This window comes from Acanthaster planci, linkage group LG01 (genome assembly GCF_054643075.1).
Source record: "Acanthaster planci isolate LZ-2023a linkage group LG01, COTS_SCS, whole genome shotgun sequence".
Lineage (NCBI taxonomy): Eukaryota > Metazoa > Echinodermata > Asteroidea > Valvatida > Acanthasteridae > Acanthaster > Acanthaster planci.
Genome location: NC_141777.1, coordinates 21,220,193 through 21,245,013, shown reverse-complemented (window position 1 = coordinate 21,245,013; position 24,821 = coordinate 21,220,193). Strand labels below are relative to the sequence as shown.

General features: G+C 42.7%; 1 protein-coding gene across 4 annotated transcripts in view; it reads left to right on the top strand.

Annotated features, from left to right (window-relative positions):
- disp1 (dispatched RND transporter family member 1) overlaps positions 1-24,483 on the top strand; it is a 56,448-nt gene extending 31,965 nt beyond the window's left edge. For all 4 annotated transcript variants that reach the window (XM_022245615.2, XM_022245617.2, XM_087143223.1 and 1 more), the window contains 4 exons: positions 266-496; positions 1,295-1,418; positions 15,856-16,240; positions 17,223-24,483. In XM_022245615.2, the coding sequence (XP_022101307.2) occupies positions 402-496; positions 1,295-1,418; positions 15,856-16,240; positions 17,223-20,203 (3,585 nt within the window). In that variant the 5' untranslated portion in view covers positions 266-401 and the 3' untranslated portion in view covers positions 20,204-24,483. The remainder of the gene's footprint in view (positions 1-265; positions 497-1,294; positions 1,419-15,855; positions 16,241-17,222) is intronic.
- Positions 24,484-24,821: the final 338 nt, after the last annotated feature.

Here is a 24,821-nt window from a genome sequence, read left to right as displayed (position 1 = left end):
TCTATTGAGTCCCCATCCATTTCCCCCCAGGTTACCTCTTGACACACTTTCAGCCTGTTACATGTACATGTAACAGGCTCTCCTGATCTATTTCCCCCCTCCCCCGCCACTCATGATTCCCACACAGACGCTTCGAGTTGACCACAGCATCCTGTCTCACCAGGAGCCCCTCTGGGACAAAAACCAAGACCAAATTAAAAAGAAAATGTTTTGCATTTATGTCGGGGTTTTATTATTATTATTATTTTTGTGCTCTCCTCACCAGGCTGAGCACCGCTTCAGTGAGGGCCATCCAAACATTGAATCATCACCTCCCAGAAGTAGAGAGAGAAACAAAACACCAAGATGCCTGTGAGTAGACAGACAGCCCACACTGTGGTCACTGACTCCACAGCCTCAACATGAAGGTCAGAGATGCATCGGGAACTAGCCGGCATGGCTGGAATGGCTTTCGCAGGCCGTGGGCGTGTAGCCTGCGCCATCGATGCTGTTTCAGGTGACTATCCTCTTGTATTTGTTGGTCACTCAAAGAAGTGTGTTCTCTCGTAACATACACACATGTACATAGGCTATGTACATGTACATGTATACATTCAGACATGTTTACCCACGTTGATGTACATTTTAATATACATTTATCTGCTGGACAGAGTATCAATCAGTCGCAGCTTTAAAATGTAGGAGGGCCTGACATTTCAATCCGAGCAGAATCTTTGTCAAGGGTAAAAGAAAGTCACAGTTTCTTTAGAAAGAGTTTTTTGTAACTCATGAACCATGAATTCTTCCAGTTAATTCTTTTCAACTTCCAAATACTCATACTGCATGTAAAGGTACTTTACGATCATGTCCATCCTTGAAGATAAATCCACCCAAAATATGCAGTCTACTAAATCCAAAATAGGGAAAAAGTCATCTGTTGAGAGATCAGATATGTTTTGCTTTCCCTGAATTTCCATTTTCCATTCATGTCCAACAGTGTGCAAATTTTTCATTGGATTTTTTCAGGAAGACAATCAGAAGGGTGTGCATTTTAGTCCCATTCAAGCAAGGAAGTTTAGGATTTTTTTTCCTGACAAGCTCTTGAAAAGTACTGTGCATACTGTGCATACTGTGCACTTAATGAAATTGCATTTGAAAAGGGCAAACCAGATGTTGCAGTGTACAAAGTTTGCTGTGGATTCTGTGAGACGGGACTCACATGCCGCTGTCATTGGAGTTTGTCACATTTAGGAAGGTGACTGCAGAAAACCAGAGAGTTAACGCCATCCCTCCTCCAATCTCTCTGTTCATACAGCTATGCTCAGCTGATCAGTCAACATCCCCTCTTACTCTGCTTGGCCATTGTAGTCTGCGTCATTGCCTCAGGCCTGTCAGCCTTCTTGCTGTATGACCTGCCTGACTTTTCGGATCCAGTTGCTGTAAGTAGATCTGTGGGAAAATTCAAGAATTTCAGAATTGCAGTCGGCGTCATGGAAGAAGGGGGGATACTTGGACAAATGGTTCTCTGGCAAGTCGCCATTCCTTCATGTATATATTCCTGTATGTTTTTCCCTGTTCCTGCATGTAGTTTGCATTTTAGTGGTGCCTGTCGCTTTCAAGCACGTTATCTTATTGTAGCAAAACCATTTTTTTTCCTTTTTTTGCAAAATATCTTTTGGTTTGTCGACAGTTTCTGTCTTTACTTTAACTTCGTGAGTTTGTTGTCATTGGCCAGTCTTTTTAAACTTGTCTTCACTGATTTTAATTTTGAAAACGAATCCTGATTTTTGGCAGGTTTACATTTCTTAACGATGTGCAAGTGGGCGCTGAGTTTCAGTGTTTTCCTTACCAAAAAGCTATCAGATGATCCCTTTCAATCAGCTAATCACGTCAAGTCAAATGTTGGACAAATATTTGAACACATTTGAAGTGCTCAGACGGGGCTTGAGCCTGTTTGTTGAGCACTGTAGAGACAGCAGTGGGAGAACGCAGGATTCCTTGTATCAAAATGATATTTTCCCCCGAAGCAGGCCTGGCTGAAATTTGTTTTTTTAATTGCCCAATCTGGCAAAGCTCGGATCAGTGCTTGCTCAAATTTACCTGTGAAGTGACGCAGTTGATATTTAATTAAAGTTGGGGGAAAAAATGGATACCCTGGAAGGTCAAAATGCCAGAGAAGATTTTGTGGTGCCTCAGGCAACCTAGCAAATGATGTGAGTAGTGAATTGTTGGGGCCTGTCCATAAGTTTGTTTTGTTGTGTTGGGGGGTTTACTTTTTTCTTTAACCCTAACCCTCCTCAATCCTTCACCTGTTGGAGGACTGAGGAGTGTTAGGGTTAATGACACTTTCTTCTCCAATGGTGACGTTCCTTCATCTGCAAATAGTGCAAGTCAACCAGGCCTCACTGTCTGTTGTTATTATGCATGATTTTATATGGAGCCTCTTTGTGAGATACATGTATGTACAAAATACAAATGTACACAGTAAGGCAAAAAACAATGTAATGCAGAGTGATGGTTCTGTTTCCGGTTTTATATCCCACCAACCCTGTTTTTACGGAGCAACCCTGAACTTTTTATTGGTACTGTAACTTTAGAAACAAAAATTAAAAAAAAGGTTAAAACGATATTGTTGTCTATTCTTTCTTTTCCTAAATACATGCATGTACATGTAGCTCAACAACCATTTTTACCAAAAATGCTACCATTTACCAGTATTTGTTCGCCTACATGTACATGTGCATGTACATTCACTGTTTTTGAGAACAATCTTCATTGTTTTTCCAAAGTTCCCTTCACAATTCACTGTTGCCATGATGAAACGATGGGCTTAATAATACTCAATTAAGCAATGCTGAACTGGTTCCCACCATGCATGCCACACACTGAAATTGGCAAAGATAGCATGATGGAAACGCAGAAACCAGTCTGCATATGACTGGCCAAATGGCGTTGGTACCGTACACTGCAGCGTGCCTTGCAGTTAACGGTAAAAAAACATCGATTTGAATAAAAGATTTCTGCAAAGATAATCTAAACAGAACTTGATCTCTCTTGTCTACATATGTATGTATTTTCCGTGTTCATGAATTTGTATTTTGAGGTTGTACATTAAGTGACGTGTTTCCACAAATTGCTGCCACAACAAGAGGTCTCTCACCCACCGACGAGATACATGCACATCACACATGTGTGCCATGCAATATACAGACACTGCTGGCCAGTTTGCTGGCATGACCTGTCATGCTTTGCGTAGTGTGCGTGTGGCCCAAATTAAATGTGGACATTTAAACCAAAAATTTTTATCGCATTTTTGTGGCAATTTTGTATAGCTGTCACAGAGCTAAAAGAAATAGTCCAGGCTGGAATGGGCACATAATTGAATACGCAGTTCATTCAGCACTTAACAATTGTTGCCTATGGTGTAGGGGCCCACGGTGGTTTGTACATTATTTACACCAAATGGAGACAATGGTATGAGTGTTTTATATGAACAGCAATGGCGATTGCAGCTGAAACAGTGATTGGAGCATATGTGTACTCATGTTCCACGAGCCGAGTAGGGTGCTCGTACAGAAGTTTAATAACCCGCGGGTTTCCGTCATGGTCAGAGTGAAGAGAGTAGCACATGCAAATGGACACAGGGCTTTGATTTTCTGCACATATCTACAGTAATTGGCGCGTAGTACCATCACGGCTATTCACCCTTGTTCCCAAGATTACATTACACAAATGCTATGCAGTAGACAGGACACACCGACTGTGGGGAAGATCACCCATATCCATCATTTTCTGTGGCCCGGCAATATCACCTGTGCACTTGACACGTGAATGACACATAAGTGCTTGTAGCATATCACATGATCAGCTCCCAGCCAATAAAAAATCACTGTCTGTGACCATGGTTTAACAACAGTAATTCCCCCCCCCAAAAAAAAATTCCAACCTACAGATCCAATTTTTAAAAGGCACGTAATCTGAAGCAGAACTTCTCTTTGCCCGATCAGTATTGAAATTAATCTCAGAGATTGAAGCAAAAATGCATAAAGCACAATATTAAAATGAGATACCGGTAAGCTGACATCACCCTGGAACTGCTCTTCCAATAGGCCCTATCTTCCAAGCAAGAAGCTGTGACTAGGGTGAAAAGTTGCTGCCAGTAGGCGGATTAGGCAGTCACGTGCAACGTGGGCAGGGCACGCTCAGTGTAACTGCATAATGCAAGACTTTACATGTACACGTATATATACCAATACATCATTCAAGGCAACAAAATCTGCTTTTGCATTTTGATGTTGTTGAATATTTCAGGGCCTGCATTTTCAGGCCATGTTGGATTTTGTTGTAATTAGCTTGTTGTCCAGAGAAAAACGTGGATGGGGGAAAGGGTTATTTAAGGGAAGGACCTAAATGTACTGTATGCAGGCAAAAGAGCCCACTTATTACTTAAAAAAGATTCCACAATTGCATTGATATCACTTTTAGTACATTGTCAATGGGTAATATACCGATACCTGGAGAGGCTGCAGGTACATGTAAGTTCACCAAGGGCCTGATCTCAATTTGCCAAGCCCGTCCCCCCAACACACATACACTACCTTTACTCTCAAACACCAGATGGTCAGGATGCATTACAGAAACACCACTGGAGCAATTTATTAACAAGTGACGAGTAGCCTGAATTGAGAATCTGCCGTGATGCTGTGATCACACGGATTTCGTATTTAGTTCACAAGAATTCGACATCTATCCCTAACAGCCCTAAGTCCTCTGATTTCAATATGATGTTTTCACCCTGGGGGTTAGGGTTAATGCTCTTGGATTTGAGTTTACCACTCATAGATTTGATACTTTGTACTCCAAGTTTTGATATTTAGTACTGCAGGTTTTGGTATTTAGTACCCAAGGATTGTGCGTATAGTAATCAAGAATTTGATGTTTAGTTCATAAGGATTTGATATTTAGTACCAGAGATCTGAAAGAATAATACTGGTGCATTAAAAAATTTAAAAAGAAAAATCCAGCGAGGAAATACATGTACTTTGTTGTGAAGGGGGAAGGACCTTTTCATTTTCATATTGAAAAAGAACATGACTAAATGCCAGCTTGCTATGGTAATGGCTGTTTTCAGGAACCTCTTTGGTCTAACTCTCCATTTGATTTTCTAAGGAACCTCGACTGAACCTTCCAATATCTTCTGCTGCTTACTGGTAGGAAACCAATGGCACATTCTTCATGCTTTCAAGCTCCATGGATATGTGTGATGTACATGTACATGTACAATGTACATGTATACCGTAGTAATGTTAATGTGGCTGGCCTGCTCCTTCCTCGGTCCTGCCCAATCTCTTGATGGATTTTGAAGGACCTGGGAGGTTTAGGAGGAAGGTTCAGTGAGCATAGAGGTCCGTGCTGACAGAGACATGTTCCAGAGGGAAATAAGCAAATTTCAGCTGCATGGGCATGTAAGCCTCTTCAAAAACACCCCACAGCTAGAGAATAAACAGGTGTTGAGTGTAATTAGAGTTGCTGCATTTCAGTGTGTAAAAAGGTCTTTTGTACCTGTCATACTTGTTACTAAAGGGGTACATTTGTAATTTCCAACTAATTTTGTTTGGACTTTGGTCGGCTATTGCTTGAAAAATTGCCAGCCCAATTTCCTGTTGAACCTTACATGCACTGTGATTGTGATTTACTCAGTGTGCCTGGAAAGTGTAATAGTAATCAATTGTGCCCACCACTTTGAAGGTGTCAAAGGTGAATTGTTCTGTTGTTCAACTGTTTGGAACATCTGTTCCCCCCCCCAATGTATATATATGTACCCATGGAAAACATTTCTCCCCTGAAAGGCAAGAAAAGTTTTTTTGCACTTGAATGCCAAGGTTTCCCCTCAACCCTTGCAGGAAAAAAGGGGTTTTTGGCAAGCTGCGAAGCAAATGCGAGCCTATGTAATACCGATTTCGGTCTTCTTTCCGTCCGTCGGGCTGTCTGTCTGGCCGTCCTCAAATGTTAAAGTTTTTCCTTGCAACACAGGTCCGTAGGTGTTAAAATGTGCCATTGAGTGCTTGTTTGCTTCCTCTTGGAATTCTATCAGTATTTAAATAGTCTCATATGGCATTAATGCTTATAAGCCTATGAATTTTATGAAAAAAATATAAAAGTTGAATGTTAAAGTTTTGAGTTGTATTGTGTACTTGCCCTGTAGTACATACAGTACATACATGTATGTACTGAGCATTCCTGTAATGCACATGTATGTATAAACAGTATTTAGACACAAATGTACATGTACATGTACATGTACAGTATGTGGGAAATATGTAAAGGATGGCGGGTGGGGACTCCAAGTGACAGATTGGGATGTTTGTTGGGGGAGGGGTACCTGTAGGAGGAGGATCATGGGGACAAGGTACATGTAGAAAGTGGATGAAATGCTGGATAAGGTTGGTGTAATGGTTGGGGCTGGATTAGTGGGATAATGGGACAGCCAGAATAAGAAGTGAAGGTAATGATGGGGAGGGGGCAGAGTAGGAGATGGATAGGATGATGGGGAGGGGCCAGAGTAGGAGATGGATAGGATGATGGGGAGGGTCCAGAGTAGGAGACGGATAGGATGATGGGGAGGAGTTCAGAGTAGGGGATGGATAGGATGATGGGAGGGGGTCCAGAGTAGGAAATGGATAGGATGATGGGGAGGGGGCAGAGTAGGAGATGGATAGGATGATGGGGAGGGGGCAGAGTAGGAGATGGATAGGATGATGGGGAGGGGCAGAGTAGGAGATGGATAGGATGATGGTAGGGGGCGGAGTAGGAGATGGATAGGATGATGGGGAGGGGCAGAGTAGGAGATGGATAGGATGATGGGGAGGGGCAGAGTAGGAGATGGATAGGATGATGGGGAGGGGGCAGAGTAGGAGATGGATAGGATGATGGGGAGGGGCAGAGTAGGAGATGGATAGGATGATGGGGAGGGGGCAGAGTAAGAGATGGATAGGATGATGGGGGTTGGAGTAAGATACGGATGGAAAGATCAGATGGATGTGGGATTGGAGATACCGGTAGATGGGATTTGGGGTGGAGTCAAAGTAGACATGGTAGATATGGGATGATGAGATATGGGATGATGGGAGGGAGAATTGTAGAGGATTGGATGATGGGGTTGGATGCAAAGTGCAAAACTGTACTTAAGAGGAATTTTAATTATGCACCATCTATCAAACTCACAAACGCATGGCTTATATAATCATCTAGGTCTAGTCTGACTGTACTGGACCCACATTCTATAGGCATTCCTCTCTCCTGTAAAGAACTGTGAAGCCTTTGTACCCGTATCTCCCTTGTTGGTGGTCTTTGTTGATTTACTTTTAAACAACAGGCGCCTTTAACACACAGTCACACAATGTACTATTTTTTTCCCAAGAGTATAATGAATTTTCTTGCTAAGGTCGATAAAATATCTTGTACATCTGTACTGCAGTCATATGTCAACCAATCCTGTAAAACAGTTTGATGAAGCTAGTAACCATATTTGTATCACTTGGATGTCTCTTAACATAAGCTGTTATTACTGGAAAGAAATTCAAACTCATAACAAGCAGCTATGGCGGATTTGCCATTCTAGTTTTCTGTGATTTTATTAATGCTGAAAAACTGTGCCACAAGATACCATATATGCTCTGTAATGTGTCTTTTTAAAGTTCTGATCAATTCCAATATACATGTACATGAATGCATAGTATGCATGTACATGTACAATGGGCCTTGTTTCTGTACTGGATCATCCAAATGAAGAAGTTGTAGAAGCATGATAATTTTTTTTAGGAGGGGAGGGGCTATAGTTGTATGCATATTAGTAAAAACCATGAAAGCCATTTGCATTAGTTGAATGTCCCTATCCCTCACTGTGGGTTTGGTTCTACGAGTGCGTGTACATGTACAGTATGTCAGGAAATGAAGTGACATTACCTGAACTGAGAGAGCATTTGTTTCAGTGGCTTTATTAATGGCGTACGTCATAAAAACATTTCATTTTAGAACTTAATACATGTACTGGTACATGTACGTGTACATGTAGGTTTATTTCACTCGTGTGTGAATGTTATATATCGCAGGAACATTTTAAAGACTTGTTACTTCCATGTACATGTTTGTTTTGTTGCTTTTAATGAACACCTGTGTGTGGTTTTTTGGGGGGGTTAAATTAATTTTTATATTGATGTTGCCTTGTTTCTTTCCAAGTCATGCCTTACATGTACATCAATGCAGTACTGCACATGTTCCACTTGGTCGGGCTTCGCCACATTGGAATACACTAATCCTCCGATCGAATGTTAGCCTGAGGTCATCCATTCTTTTTGGGTTTGAGTGTTTTTTTCTTCGATAATCAGTTTTAGGTTAGCCAAACAAGAAGCCGCAAACGTTTGCCAAACACCACGGAAATAATTTTCCACTACGGGGCCTGATGCCTCACATGACTTTGCCTCTGAGCTTTTTTGGCCAGCCGTTGCATTCCAGTCTGATCCAATTATGGGATGTTTCCAAACAAATAACAAGCTGAAATCCACATGTTCTCAGGATGTCTTTTATTACCGACCTCCTTCCTTCGTGACTCGAATCAAAGTGGAATGATGATTTTTTTTTTCAAGGGGAGGATGGTTTTGCTGGTTAAAAATAGTGCTGGCCATCTGCGGCAAAAATTCAAAACAAACGTACAGAGACGTAGCACAGATTGCCGACATCCTTTCTCAGGAACGTGTTCTACGCCACTGCACATTTGAGAGGGGTGGGTTATTTGCATGTTGTTGGGAGAGATTTGGTCGTATGCCCACACTGTACTTTGCCAAAGTCCGTGCGAGGTTGAGAGACTTGAAGTGAGGGCTGGCTCTAGTAAGTATTGTCATGAATAACATACAGGATGGGATACTGAAGTTGCACTTTATCATTTTATTCAAAAAGTAACTGAAGAAATTATTGTTGAAAAGTATCCGCAGTTTAAACTTTATAAATGGTTTTGGGACTAAACTCCACGTAAAATTGTTCTTTCTTGCAAGCTTTCATTTTGGAGAACACAATAAAAGAAGGCCATTCCCAACAATGTGTCTGAAGACACATTTTTGGAATGCGGTTTACTGTAATTTATCAGTTTATGTGTGACATCGCTTTGCTGCATTCAACTAAATGTGAGAATGTGTCCAAGATGCTGAATTGAGGTGTAATGCAAAACGCGACTCGGCAACTTTTGATCTGAAATTAAAATCCTAGAATATTGTATTCACTGAGTTGAACTTTCAGCAGGCGCTAAAGGATGGGAATTTACATTTAATTTGAAAGCATTTTGAAAACTTGACCATACCATTTAATCGTTTAAAAATGTAAACGTCCCATGTCATTGAAAACTTTAAACACAACAAATTGTGTTCAATGTTAATATTTGTTCTAGTAATGAATTCAGGGTATTCCTTTGATATGACCGAGCAGTAAAATATTCGCAAAATCAGGTTACATTTTACAGGCATCATTTACAATGAAAATGAATGCCAGATCCCATCAGTTTTAACGTCAATCCTCTAAAAGGGGCAGTTCCATAAGCATTTGGGAAAATCTGTAAACAGATGTGGAACTTTTTTCATTCGAACGTGTAAACAGCGCCCATCCTTATCAGGTACCCTTCCTCAGATTTTCAGTAATGTTGTTACCTCAGAGGCACATAATAAATGACAAATGATGGACTGTACCTTTAAACCATAACATTTGTCATTGGTAACAATTAGTCCATACCAAACAATGTATTGAACTTGGCTGCTGTGCACAGCCTGTCCTACACAAACATACTGTAGTGTTAAATAAGGAGATAACTTTTGCTCCCTACATGTACGTAATGCCTCAGGGTGTTGCAAAGACTGAAATTACAGTGAGAACAGTTGGACAAATATTTGTACAAATTTCTCTCAAGAGCCAGTGTTTTGTGATGCCTGACTTCATTTTAAAAACCAACCAATATGTCTTTTTCAACATTTTTTATTCCCAAAATAAAATTTCTGTAACTGGGGCCGGTATGTGTTTCAGTTTTATAATCCGTTGCAAAGTGGTCTCAACGGAGGCTGAAAACTGCAGTCAGACATCTGACATTTTCAGGTTATACATGCACTTCCTCAATCCTTCCGTTCTTCCCGAATCAAACTGTCGGTGTTTTTCCAAAGTGACTAATCCTGGAAAAGTGACAATTTTTCGATGTGGAATTTATCTGGCCGTTGTGTTACAATCAACTTAAAGATACATGTAGTTTTGACAAAGTTTCTAAGCAAACTGTTCATTACTTTCTTGGTGTTAAATCTGAAACATATGATAAAGGTCTACCTTTTTCTTAGTTTTCACAAAGTGACAATGAGTCACCCTGTTAGCAGGACCAGAGGGACCATGCACATACATGTGCACGTAGCTGTACATACATGTACATGTACATGCAGGGTGTATGCTTATTATTCTGTCAGGGTGTGAGCGTATACAATGTACATGCCTGTTCATGACATGAATTATGTCGAAATATAAAACGTGCATGTACATGTACATTTAACAATTACATGTATTTTAAAAATTGCCATGTTTTTATATTTTCAAGAAATTATATCAACAGCTCTGCTCTGTGTTTTTTTCCTTTTTTGAGCAGTTTGAAAAAAGATTTATTAATGAATCTCCAGTTGATTCTAACAGATTTCCATTTTTACAGTACCGGTATGCCATTCAAAGTATGTACTCTACACTGCACAGCATTCCCAAATCAGTACAAACTTGTTAAAAGTTTGTTTGAAAAAGGGCTTTCTTTCAAAGGCGATTTTATCAGGGGAAAGATATTTTTGCCAGTTCGGTGGAAATACTGACAAACAGCCCTCTTGATTTGATTGCTCAAATGGACTTTTAATCGTTCGCTGGATGTGCCTTGTCAGGCTTTGGAAATTTAGAGTACGTGGGCAGTGCGTGGGGGAGAGGGGCTAACTGCATGTGAGGTCTTGATGGTATTTGCAAGACACTTGAATATGTGTATCTGCATAGGAATTGGAATTTGCAGGCTGCATTATTCAAGCCACAACCTACAGATGTGAGGAATTGCTATCAAGTTTCCCTCAAAAAAATCCTATGATAAGGACTTGGTTGGTGCATCATACGTGGCCAAACTTCAATTATCCACCCTTTAAATGAGACTTGTTACTGTTGTTGGCACATCTGGAAAGGTCCCTTCATAATTGGATCCTCGGTTGAGACGGATGAGTAATTGAGATATTATTGCACCTGGGGACTTGGACACATATGTTGGCAGATCAATCAAACTTTCTCGCCGAGGTGCATGCCTGACGTCAGTGACAATGTTTTCCGGGTTGGCTTTTCATCCCATATCAAGATTTTTTTTCCACTTCCCCTCAGATTAATTCGTCAGGCCTAGGGTAAATATTTACTCTGGCGGGTGGGTGGGGTATGTCCAGCTTGAAATCAAAAGTGAGTATCCAGTCTTGGTACAGGCACCTGATTCCACACGACTGTTGGAAAAGGTGGATCTTAAGTGCTTCACACCTGTTTGTTCAATATCAGGGGGCTGGGAGCTGGTCAAGTTTTGAGTTGCACACTGGTCTTAGGTCCAAGACAGCTGTAGTGGTGCTGCGATCTGATACATGCGTGCAGTGTGATTCATTGTGACAGCGCCCTCTTTTGATGGGTACCAGCCTATACCAGCCTGTGATAGCAATTGGTCTGAATAGTGATTCATCTGGTGATGCGTTGTGTTGCTGAATAAACTATAGGAATGTCCTGGAAGCAAGACAGCACAGACGCAGAACTCGAACACTGTCTCACAGCTTGGTCTTCTGTGATTTGAATTTGGGTTTTTCTCATGCATGCAATTTCTCACAGCACTGTCAGCATTTTGCAATCTGCACAGTACTGCTACCGTGTTTCCGCTTGAATTTGTTAATATGTTTGTTAATCCTTTTCCTTGGTTTTTCTAAGTCTCTTTGCTGCAATCATGAATGTTGTTGGAAAACTTGATTGGTGATTGATATCTTTTGAAATCTGACATGCTTGTGTGAGATCATATATTGGAATAATGAATGTCATACGGGCATGGGCATCCTAGGGGAAGGAGGGCTCAGTGGGACACTCATCTCACTGGATAAAAGGAGTAATTAAAAGAGAATATTAAAAAAAAGTGAGAAATGGAAAAGAGAAGAAAATCTCCAGTTTGGTAAAAAATAATGCAGAAATGAAACCCTTCGGCCGTTTATGGTTTATCAGTTTGCAGGGTGTCAGTTCTCAGCCAAATTGTTACAAACCGGTAACAGGTGCATGAATACAATGTTTGCAAAAAGCTTCCCTACTGGAAAAAGCACTGAAAAAATTTGTAATGGTGCATGGTTGACAGCTATACATGTACCTGCATGTACTGTACCTTGCTGGGTGATGTACATGTACATGTACGTAGCCTTTGCTTGCAGGTTGAATAATGCTTCCCTGATTTCCCCAACAGCTATTAGCATTGTGTGACACTTATTGAGGCTGTTATTTTGGATACTTACATGCAAGGGAGCCAAAAAAAAGGGCACTTTGAGAGGGGACCAAAGACTTGCAAAGAACCCTTCAAACCTCCGAACAGTGTGTGTACATGTGTGAGCAGTGGTGAGTTTTATACATGTAGACACTCGTGAGTGTTCTCACTTGCCTGTGGATACACAAGTAGGAACCATGTTGCTATCTTCAGCCCTCTCGCATGCACAACTTGCTCCTCCTGTCTCTCAATCTAAATCCATACATTCTGCGTGGACTGAGGGAATTACCTCTGGGGTTTCCTGGTTGCACGAGTGCACACCTTGGCCAAACCTTTCAGGAAATGAGTAGTTGCTTCCTTCCCTTCCCTTCCTGAGGCTTGGATGTATCTGGAACGGAATAAGGAACCCATGAGAGAGGGATTATTTCAAGAAAAAAATAAAGGTTTTTGGGTTTTTCGATCTGGAACGAACCAAGAGGTCATTAAGGTCTTGGGGTTGGAAAGTGAGATCTAAACTAGAGTAGAAACAGTAATCTTTGCTCAGATGTGTACATGTACATGTTACCTAATGTGCTGGTAAACTGAGCTGCCACTTTAACCCATGCTAGTTCCCCCTCCCATTTTATTTTCTTTGGCCGTCAAAAGAATTAGTCACCTTACCTGTCTGCACAAATAAAAATTTGATTTCAGCATAGCATGCTATGGCGTGGCTGGGCTGGCATGGTGCCAAACATGTATAAAATCTTAGCAACATGAAATCAAATCCAACTGGAGCCTTGGGTATTAAGACAGATCCTTCCCAAAAATCGCTAAATCTTGAGTCACTTGATGCTTCAGCTAGCTGTACATGTAACTCTAAACCTCAGAAACACTAAGAATATAACCTGATTTTGTTCAGAGTACCTAAATCTAAGCTCCTGTTTATACTCAACATTGCTCACTACGGAATTACACACCAAAGTATTGTTTTCATCTTTCAAAAGACATATTTTTGTTCAGTGTAAATAGCATGCTGTCTGGACACACACTTATCTTGTTGCATGGTGACGTGAACAACCAATCATAGCTAGTGCTTTACCATGGCACTCGGCCCTCCCTCGTTAGTTGAAGGAGAGCTGAATAAACAAACTGCACAATTTCCTCAAGTAAATATTCCAAGGGGGTTCATATCCGGTGCTATTAAAATAGGTATGTTTCCAGTCTTCAAACCACCAAAATCAAATGTCAAAAAAGTGTGTTGTCAACAGTTCAGAGGACCTTAGGCAAGGTTATATGGGAAGGAAGAAGTTTACTGAAGTGTTGCCAGGCAACCACACTAACCACTCTTAGAGAGAAAGACACAGAGGGAGAAAAACAATTTCAATGCCTTCAGGGGGTGACGTCCAATCCAGTTTATCTCCTCTCAGCCGGAGCCAGAAGTGCTGTAACATGTAGGCCATCCCATTCCAAACTCAACAACAGAGACAGAACAAAACTGGGGGAAGAACCTCTTAATTGTGTTTATCACTGTCCATTTTTTGGCATATTGCCAATGTGTGGGATTTTGGATTGTCAGTGTTGATCAAGGTGTTTTTTTTTTGGGGGGGGGAAGAATGTCAGACCATCCTGTCAGGAACAATCATAGCATTTGGGGGAGGGGGGTGTTTGCTTTGGTTCCACGGGGCCGGGTGGATGGGAGTACACACTGAGTGTGTTCGTGCACAAAGGGTGCAAGGGCATCAAAAACATGCACTTTACTGTAGGTTGTCGGTTTCTGCGAGGAAAACGGGGAGTGATTTTGTATTGTTATGGGGAATTTTTAATGTAAACCATTTATACATGTACATGTTTTAATGTGTTGAAACTTTTATATACTGGATTTAACCAGACCACTTGTGTAACAAACCTCAACTGTCTGCTAGCCCTGCTTCCTCAGTTATCACAAATGCAAACATTTCTTTGTCGACAGATATCAGTACACTTGTAATACATTCCTGTTGTCGGAATATTTCATTAAATGATGGACATGTGTGAACTACTGCAGGCAGTACACATGTACATGTACGGTATAATGCAAGTAATACACACAGATATGGGGGAGAAATAAACACTTTGCATGTCTCTGAAAGGAAGCCCTTTGATTCTACAAAATTCTTCATTTAAAAGTCTAGAAATCTTTGGAAGGATGTACTGTAACCTTTGTAGCAGTTTAATAAAAAAGGAATCCTACAATGTACATGTACGTACATGTATGTGTCTATCGAATGAGATCATTACTGATGAGGCTGGCAATTCTGCAGCAGTGCCATTTCTTTTGGCTTCGTAATTTTGTCTCTTAGCAGGGCACACTAAGGATGTTCATGCAATTTGCAAGCGGGGACTGCATGAGGATGATGGAACTACGTATGTTTGCCCCAGTCAGTGGTGTCACTCTGTGTATACCGGTACATGACAACTGGTCCCCGGAGACAGAAATATTCTGAACTGAAAGCAGCGCTGAAACTGACAAAGATTGACAAAGAGTGCTGTGTTTGTACTGGCATATCGGGCCACTAAAGATTTTGGGGATTTAGTTGAATAGAATTCCTTCTGAATTGTGTAAGACAGTACTAGTGCGCTACCTTATTGTGATGCAGTACGTACATGTACATGTACATGTGTATTAAAGTACCATGGGCATAGAATAGCATGCTGGACGACGTGTTTACTGTATCGTAATTACATGTACATGTATCTGCCATGTACACATTGGTACCATACTATTCATTTCATACATGTATATGAACTTGATGTGCTGTGCTGTTTTTTTCCAATGACGCTGCTCAGTTTTTAGATTTAAGTGCAATTTTTCAGTTATTGATGTTATTGCACAGCAAATTTGTTGTCCATAGATTTGTTTTTGAGGTGCTTACATGTAAATTGGTCTTGTTTTTGTCTAAGTTGGTTGAGAGTTAAGTCCATATATTGTGATAGAAATGTTCTTGTTATTTTGCAATAGCAAAGCGTTCTCATTTCCAGATTACCGGGTACCAGGATGTGTCATTAAACAACTGCTCATTGAGTCAGTTTGGTATACCAACAGCGCATGCCCAAAGGCTATTTGGGAACAGTTATGCGTGCACATGATAGTCTGTCCTATCAGCACAGCCATATGCTGACTCACATGAGCGCTTTGTTCCTGAAAGACCAAAAACCGAACTGGCGTATTGATGACTACTCTGTACTACCCTTTGCACAGTGAATACACTGGGTTATAATATACATGTACGTGACATACAGGTATATGCATGATATACGTGTACGTGTGTATGCGGGCTCTACAGTCATGTTAAAACTTTTGCTTTTATTCATTCATTTTTCTTCAGGGTTTCGAACCACGGGGTACAACCATAAGTCAGCGGTCTGTCACATGGCAGAACATACTGGACCAAACCGGGGCCAGTCAGCTTCTCTCTGTCTACCCGGCGCATGGCGGCCGCCATCCCAGCAGCCGGACGGAGGGTCCTCCCCTGCTGCTGCCACCCTCCACCCTGCCTAACGTGTCCACTATCGCCTCTGTTTCCACGACCTCACTGCCGGCCACACCGGGCACTGCGGAGACTTCCTCAGTGGGAGATGGGCTCGGGGGTGCAGCCTCTGGGGTGGACGACAGCGACAGCAGCAGCTCCAGTGAATGGCAGGAGCTGTACGATGGGGAATTGGCGAGTGGATACGAGGACGTGAATGAGTCATTCTTCTGCTTCAACCCCTGTGAGTTATAGTCCTTTTTTTCCTTAGTTTTTTCTTTTGTATTTGTCTTCAGTGTCTTTCCTACATGTTCATCTGATACTTTTGTGTATCTGTGGTTTTAATAGAACTTTGAGTCCATCAAAAGTCAAATCAAAACACACACGTCTGGTTACAAGTAACAGGGCACGAAGTGTGACAATAGCTTGCCTTTGTCATAGTGAATATTGATAGCTTACAACTCTACATAATTTGAGTGAATTTTTATGTCTGACTAGACTTCAACACCGATGCTTTTGCAACACTTGGCTGGTGCGTTTAAGACCGGCTGAGGAGAAAGGACACGGCTAACACCCGAGCTGAATTATCTGTGTTCAGTCTCCTGAGCCAATGTTAAATGTTAGTTTTAGACCGGCAAGGAACATATTCATCCCATTCATAAGTACCTTTTTTAGTCAGAGAGTGAAAAGTATAGATTTTCAACGATTTTGTTTACAATTTACTTTCATTTTCCCGACTTACTTTCATTTTCCCCGAAACCCCTGTCCATTTTATGGTACAATCCTTGTACAATTTGTCCAAAACAATCTCCTTATCTGGATTGGGCATGCGCATGGCGAGCCGCGTGCATACAGACATTTGACCAATCAGAATCAGTTAAACTGTCCCATATCCAGGTGCCACTGCATGATTTACGCAGCGGGCATTATCTCTTCTCAGCAGGCATTATCAAATGTTAATACATGGTCAAGTTGCACATTGTTGATAGGGAGACTGTCTGTATGGGGTATTTGTGAATGGTTGAATTTAATGAGGTGCTTAGGAAGTCTGTTGATGGGGATCTAACCCTAACAGTCCTGAATCTTCCAATTTTAATATAATTTTGCACATACCCACTGCAATTAGGGTTAATAAGACAAGGTTCAGCAGCTCAGTCTTAGAGTTCTCATCTGCTCAAGGTTGTAATTGATCTACTCAATCCAATTACTTTGTTTATCCTTTACAGCCAGGGAGTATGCCCGGATGGTGTTTGAACCTGTCCACTCCAGTAATCTGTTCACCTTACGGGGCCTGCAGTCAATGTGCCAGCTGGAAGAAGACAATATCCGCCAGCATCTGCAGTTTATGAGGAGCTGCTACACAAACCGGGCTGGGGACTGCTGCCGCAGCTGGTCGCTGGGCAACTATGTGGCGCTGCTGAGCAACCGGTCCAGCTGCGCCGAGATCACGGCAGACGATGTAGCGGCTACCCGGGAGCTTCTGCAGAAGTGCGCCCACTTCTACCGCAGCCGGAGCCTGAGGCCAGACTGCTGGGAGGCGCGGGACTGGCGGCCCTGCCCATCCAACATCCACCGGGACTGCATCCGCCAGGATGCCGTCTACTCCGTCTTGCACTACCTGGCCGACGTGGAGTTCCTGAGCGTGGAGAAGCCCAACAATGTGCATGTGCGCAATGCCATGGTTATCCTCCCCGTGCATGCTGGCAACGACCTGCGGCCAATCTACGAGGACAACTTTCGAGACAAGGACGTGGAGGACTCGGAAGTGCGTGTCTCGGGATTGTTCTTCAACCTGAAATATGATCTCTTTGAGGAGTATCTAACAGCTGAGGCTCTGTATCCATGTTTGGGAGTGGTCATCATCATCCTGCTGATGTGGATGTACATTGGATCATTGTTCATCACTGTCATGACAGTGCTTAGCATGGCCATGTCGCTCATTCTTGCATACTTCTTCTATCGAGTCATCTTTGGTATCCCTTTCTTCCCGTTCATGAACCTGACCACAGTCATTCTTCTGGTTGGGATCGGAGCTGATGACGCCTTCGTGTACTGCGACATCTGGAAGCGCACTCGCCGAGACCACGTCAACAGCCCTCACGTGCTGGTGGTCTTGGACACACTGCGGCACGCCGCCGTGTCCATGTTTGTCACCAGCCTGACCACGGCGTCCGCTTTCTTTGCCAACACCATCAGCAGTATCACCTCCATCAAATGCTTTGGCGTTTTCGCGGGGACGACCATCCTCATCAACTGTTTTTTCACTGTCACATGGTTGCCTGCCATTGTCACACTTTACGACCATTACTTTGACAGCTTCTGTTCTTTTAGGAGAGACACAAGGGAGTACAGAACGTACAGGTGCAAACATTTGTGGTACACTCGTATCATTTGCTGCATGCACAAAATTAGTTACTCTGTCAGCGAGTGGTCGCGCATCTTCTTTGACAAGATTTTACCCTGCGTTGTGGTCAAACTGCGGTACATGTGGCTGCTTACATTGAGCACATTAACACTTGGAGGGTTCATTCTCATCTTCTTAAACCCAAAGCTTCAATTGCCAACTCTACCCGAGTTCCAGTTGTTTCGTTCCTTGCACCCGTTTGAGCGATACGACTTCGTCTACAAAGAGATGTTCTGGTTTGAAAAAGTCAATAGCACAGGATCACAGGGTTATGCTCATTTGCCTTTGACCATTGTCTGGGGTATCGTGCCCAAAGATAGCGGCAGTCCCCTGGATCCGGACAACAGGGGCACCATCACGTTTGATGAGACATTTGACGTTGCTCTGCCGGACTCCCAGCAGTGGCTTGTGAAATTCTGCGCCAGGTTGCGCAACCACACTTACTACTTTCCAACCTCAGGGCTGCAATTCAAAAACTGTTTTATAGAGAGCTTTAGGACTTGGATGCAGACAAGAAGCTGCCTCGACCCCGAAACGGGGGAAGACCACAGACCGTGCTGCCAGGAAAGCACATTCCCATATCCTCAAGAAGTCTTTAAGAAATGCCTCAAAGAGGCAGTCCGTATACTGTATTATAAGTACCCCATGGCCTTCTTGAAGAATACCCCTGGGCCTCGTTTCAGTGGCCCTGAAGACAAAATTGTGGCTGCCATTGTAGAGTTTGACAGCACACAAACTTTTACGTACTCTTTTGAAAATATCAAGACATTTTGGACTAGATTTGAGGAATGGGTGACCTCGGAAATGAGGGAAGCTCCGCCGGCCATGAGGCAAGGATGGTTCACCAGCTCCCTGGATTTCTACGATCTCCAGGACAACTTAGCCCACGGGACACCCATTGCCCTGGGAATGTCCATCATAATCTCCTCTTGTGTCATGTGCGTCACCACCCAGAACTTCCTGATCAGCCTCTACGCCATCCTCTCCATATCTGGCACCATATGCGTCACCATTGGGGCGCTGGTGCTCCTGGGCTGGCAGCTCAACATCCTTGAGTCAGTCATCCTGTCTGTGGCGGTTGGGCTGTCGGTGGACTTCACAGTCCACTATGGCGTGGCCTACCGTATCGCGCCAGAGAAGGACAGGGAGTCACGGGTGGTGTTCTCCCTGGGTCGCATGGGATCGGCCATCACCATGGCTGCGCTGACCACGTTCGTGGCTGGCGCCTTGATGATGCCCTCATCCGTCCTGTCCTACACCCAGATGGGCACCTTCCTGATGCTGATCATGGCCATCAGTTGGGTCTTCTCCACCTTCTACTTCCAGTCCCTGTGCCGCACCATCGGCCCCGAAGGGTCTCTGGGACAGTTTCCGCTCCTGGGCAAGTCCTGCTGTGCACGGAGGAAGAACACTGTCAGGGCGGCCGAGGATTCGGAGGCCATCCATTCCCACTCCTCAGAGGTGGCCAGCTCAGCCGAGTCGCACGAGCTGGAGCCCCTCAGCTCTTTTGCAGCATCAGATCTGAGCTCTGCTGCGCCCAGCACCAGCTCTCTGGGCACCTGTAGTAAATTCCCCCGCCACCTCAAAGTGGCCCCCCATTGCCCGCACCACGCCGCCAGGCCCAGACCGGACAGACCACTGGTCCCTGTGTCCAGCAGGCCTGCCCATTCGGAGGTGATATGGGAGGGAACCGGTGGGTTTGTCACCCGGCTCTACCAGCCTGTGCCTCAGAGCGAATCATCCTCGGCTGTCATTCTGCCAAACAGGAACCCAAACATCCCTGATATCTGGGTGAAAATGTGAATTTCAATGAAATGCATACTGTGCAAAGATTTCTTTGATTCTTGATGATGATGGTTGACTTTGCTTAGAGGCAGAAACACAATCTCGATAGATCATGGGTAAAATGGATGTTTCAACTAATTGGGAGATGCAATTATCCTTTTGCTTGGCAGAAAGAAATAATCTGGGCATTTTGTTTCTGCACAATTCATAATGGAACAGCTACATGTAAATGTATCTTAAAGGTACAGCCCATCATTTGCTCATATGAGGCGACAATAGTGTTCCAAATCTAAAGGTGCTTTATAACTAACCTTTTGAAGTTTAAGCTCAGTGAATGATGTACCTGTATATTCTGAGAAAACCAATGTTCTAGGATCTCAATTTCAAATGAAACATGCGGGACTGTGCCTTTAATCACATCCTCCAGCCAGGCAGAAGAAACAACTGTAACGTCCTGTTTTTGTGGTCAGAGGTATTGATCTCAATATTTATGTGAAGAAAGTTGAAACGAAAAGAATGAAATACCGGTACTTGGAGAAATTGCCATTATTATGCTGGGTTGAACATGCACTTGAACATGGAAGTGAGGCAGAAATATTGTGTCGTAGCAAGTTTTTCTTTTTAAAATCATGTAGTTTTGCTGACGTTTTCTATACAAAATCTTGCAGGGTCTTGGGGTTATATTAGTCTCATTGCATAGTTGTTAGGTTTCAGGTGGACTTTTGTTTTTGCCAAGTCCTCGTAAGTCCATCACAAGTCGAGTCATTCTCATGTGAGAAGTTATTCCAGTGGACTGTACATGTACATGCGGGCTGTGATGAGCAGACGTACACCGTGCCCACTCACTAAGAAATAGCAGAAAGGCCGGGAAGACCGCCTAGTTCCTGCCTCCGGAATTACCAGTGGAGGTATATGGTACATGTCCCCTTGCTTATGGGCACACCCGGTAATGGTTAACTGGTATTGTCGGCCCTATGGGCAGGCTTTACTAGGTACATGTACTTGTGCATTCCTGAAACCCACAACAAAGTGTGTTCTTTGTTCATCCCCTGTTAAATATGGCCGTTTTTTTTTTATAATTTGACTGAGAACAACTTGTAATGTATTTGACTACTTACACCGCATGCCAAAACCTAATCAAACTGGCCACCATGCAGTGCCGGCATCGATGTGCGTCATGGGTACGTGTATATCCCTTTAAAAGCTAGTAAAAACTTCGGAATCAATTTCTGACCTTTTTTGCAGCAACTTCGGTCACACAGACAGTAAAGTGAAAACTGCACTGCTTTGTCTGTCACAGGCACCTGTGACTGTTGCATTTATACCCCTGTTTGCCAAGGTAAAGACGCAAATCTACAAGAAGTGATTTACCTGTACATATATGCATGTACCCCAACTGTCATGGCATTTCATAGCCTTGCTTACATGTAAGCATGCTGCTATGGTAGAGTAATGCACTCAATTCCAGTGGCATGATGCTTCAAAAAGATCTGAAGAATGACTCAATTTGCATGCGGTGCTAAATACTTTACATGGGCACTGATGCTTGGCATACAGATACAAAAAAATATGCGACACTTCGCGGGGGGGGGGAGAATCAATGGAGGCAGCAACAGAAAAATAATCAAGAACCAATTTCAGAAAAATTTAACTATATGAGCTCAGATTTGTAGAAAGAATGATTGTCCATTACCAGAGTGATTTTTATAACACCATTCTCCCCTATTTAAAGCAGTTTTGGGTTGCAGCTGTTTTGTGTATTTGGGCTTTTAAAAAAATGTGTTTTGTACAAAAACGCTAGTCTTGCAAAATGTCAATCTACATGTAGGTGATGGAACATAAGGTAAGATTGGACATTTGTTTTTTGGTTGGAATGCTTTGATTTGTAATGTTCACTGTCTACAGATGTACATGTAGGGTTGCAACAGGGTCTTCAATTACTTGAAGGTTTTGTATTTTAATGATTATGAATTGGAACATGCAGGCAAAGGACTGTCTAAAATGTTGAGATAGCCATTGTTAACAACTCTGAAACTATATTGGAAATTGTATTGGATGCATTGTGTTGCATTGCACATTGCCGATTCTTACTTCCCTGCAGTGCTGTAGTGGAATTCATTCACCGTGGTCCACTCACAAGTGGAGGTGAGGTCATGACCAGGGTATTGCTTGGCCTTCCGCAACTCTGCCTGGTCGGTATCATGCCAGTGATGCACAATGGCCTCATCTCGTTCAAAAATGTAGCTGGACAGCTAGGAACAGAACAAGCCAAATAGAGGCTGTTGTTGAAGTGTCTGAAGAAGTGGAAAGAGTGCAGCTGCACAGGATGCTTCACGGGTGAAATCATCCAAGAACAGGAGCCACACCTACAAAACTACAGATAAAAACTTTGTTACTTATGTCTGAATTTTTCACATTTCCTGAAGTAACACAGTTGCAAGCCTAAAATTTAGAGAGAAAATTGCACTCATTTTGAGATCGCTTGTGCGAATGTCCTATCTTGATATCCATAGGATTATTTCTCTGAAAGAACCCTCTGCATAGTATATGAATAATGTGAAAATCACACACCTGTGTCAGATCTGGCTCTGCCTCCTCCTCTGCAGCATCTCTGTGCAGTGCCACTGTCCCCTGACTGACTTTCCCCCAGGCCGGCTCCTTCACCAGTGGTGAGAACGGAGTTCAGAACCTTTCCAAACTCATTCTGGAACTTTTTCATTCAGGCCTCTGTTTAACCAGTATAGTACTTCAGGGTTAAGAAAGTCTGTTAGGAATCTTGACAAAAGTGTCAGAAAAAAGTTTAAAAAGCTGTGCTTAAACCTGATCGGGGGTAACGCAGTTTGCACAAGTGAAACTTACCAAGACTAGTCGTAAGTAACGTGGGGAACAGTGGGAAAAGAATGCTTATGTCGCATTTTATTTGAAAACATGGAGCTAGCGACTTTGGAGAAGACGAAGTGACTACGTTTGGCTTGTAATGGTCTGGGGATGAACTTGAATACAACACTGCTTCCCTGTAGCATGATTGGTCTAATTCTCAGGCGGGCATTAACGCAGTGCATGCTGTTTACATGTACCAGTGTCAGTATTTGAATTAGTGGACCCGGTGTCAGAGGTTTTAAGTACACAAATTAACCAGGCACAGCTATTTGAAGTCCAAGAAAATGCCCATATATCTGGTAGCGCCCAGTTTAATATACTGCATACTCCCATGGATGCCACTGAATAGTGGCTGTAGCCATTTCCTGTGGATACTGGTGTTAACAGCAGCCGTAGCCCAGCTACATGTATTTGGACACGGCTCAGTAATCAAGTAAGAGAGGTAGTACTCAGACTTGCCAACTAGGTAAAAACTCAGGAAAGTTCAAGAGATGACCGTACATCTCATCAGACTGCTGGTCTATTGCTTCTCTCTCATGCGCTCATACGCAGTACTGTCCTACTCAAAGGAGGATATACTCAAACCGTTTGGGAATCCCATCGTCCGTCACTCATTGTTTGGCATTGGTTGCCACTCTCCCTGCATTACTCACTGAACATGACCTTTGTCTTCTGGCTGAATGTGCAGCAGTTAACCAATTCTGTCCAGGTCAGTAGTTCACTTAGTACTCAGTTACAAAAAGTCTACTGATTACCGGTGATGCAGGCGTGCTGTAGGGTCAAGTTCCATAATGGTCAACTAGATAGTCCAACCATCCACAGTTCGAGTGACATTAGTCAGACTATAGGTAACTACATTTATATACTGTTGTCACTTGAACTTGGCCATAGCTGGCAGTGTGTGATGTGGTTAAGTTTAATCTAGGGAGCTACATGTATTTGCCAAAAAGAATGTAGATATAAATTGACTGATATTGTGATTATGATGCTGTTAATTGTATTGATAGAGAATAGCATTAATTGCAAATGAATGTAGACAGCATCCATGTACAGAATCACTAGAATTGAACGGATCTTTTCTTCTGAATTCTGTACACTAATACTGAGCTGCGGCTAGGCGTATTTCATTCTGCTTTACTACTTCAAATTGCATGTATGTCATAAGCCCATGAAAACAGTAGTCAGAAACCTTTTTTGATGCCAAATTGTTATTTAATTGTATGAAAAGCACACCTTCACTCTTGTAAATATAAAATATTTATATTTGACTGCTTTGGAATCAACTCACAGCAATGCAAGCCTCATTATATCTTTCTCCACAAGCTTTCACCTTTACTATCAAATATGATGTGTATATTTTGTATCCGCATTTCAATGAGAAAAATCATGCCAATAAAATGATCCATGAATTCAATTAATCCAAGATTCTGAAAAGTACTTTCGTGTTATCGTGAGAGAGTGCATTCCAGTTTTTGGGGGGCTAACAGATTTTCCTTGTTTGGGGCATGCCAAAGATGACAGAAATATCGGTGACTATTTTGGTTTGGGTGTTGAGAGGATGCACTGAACCCCCTCCTAGCCCATGGATTGTAGGCCTACACTCCTTGCGACCACTAACTTTACAGAGCAGCTCTAAGGAAAACATGCTCTCCAATTTTTTGTCAACTCTTGGAAATAACGGCTACATGCATTGTTTGGCATGCACAAGGGTTTATTCACCATGAACACAGGGAGAGGGTTGCACTCATTTTCTCTG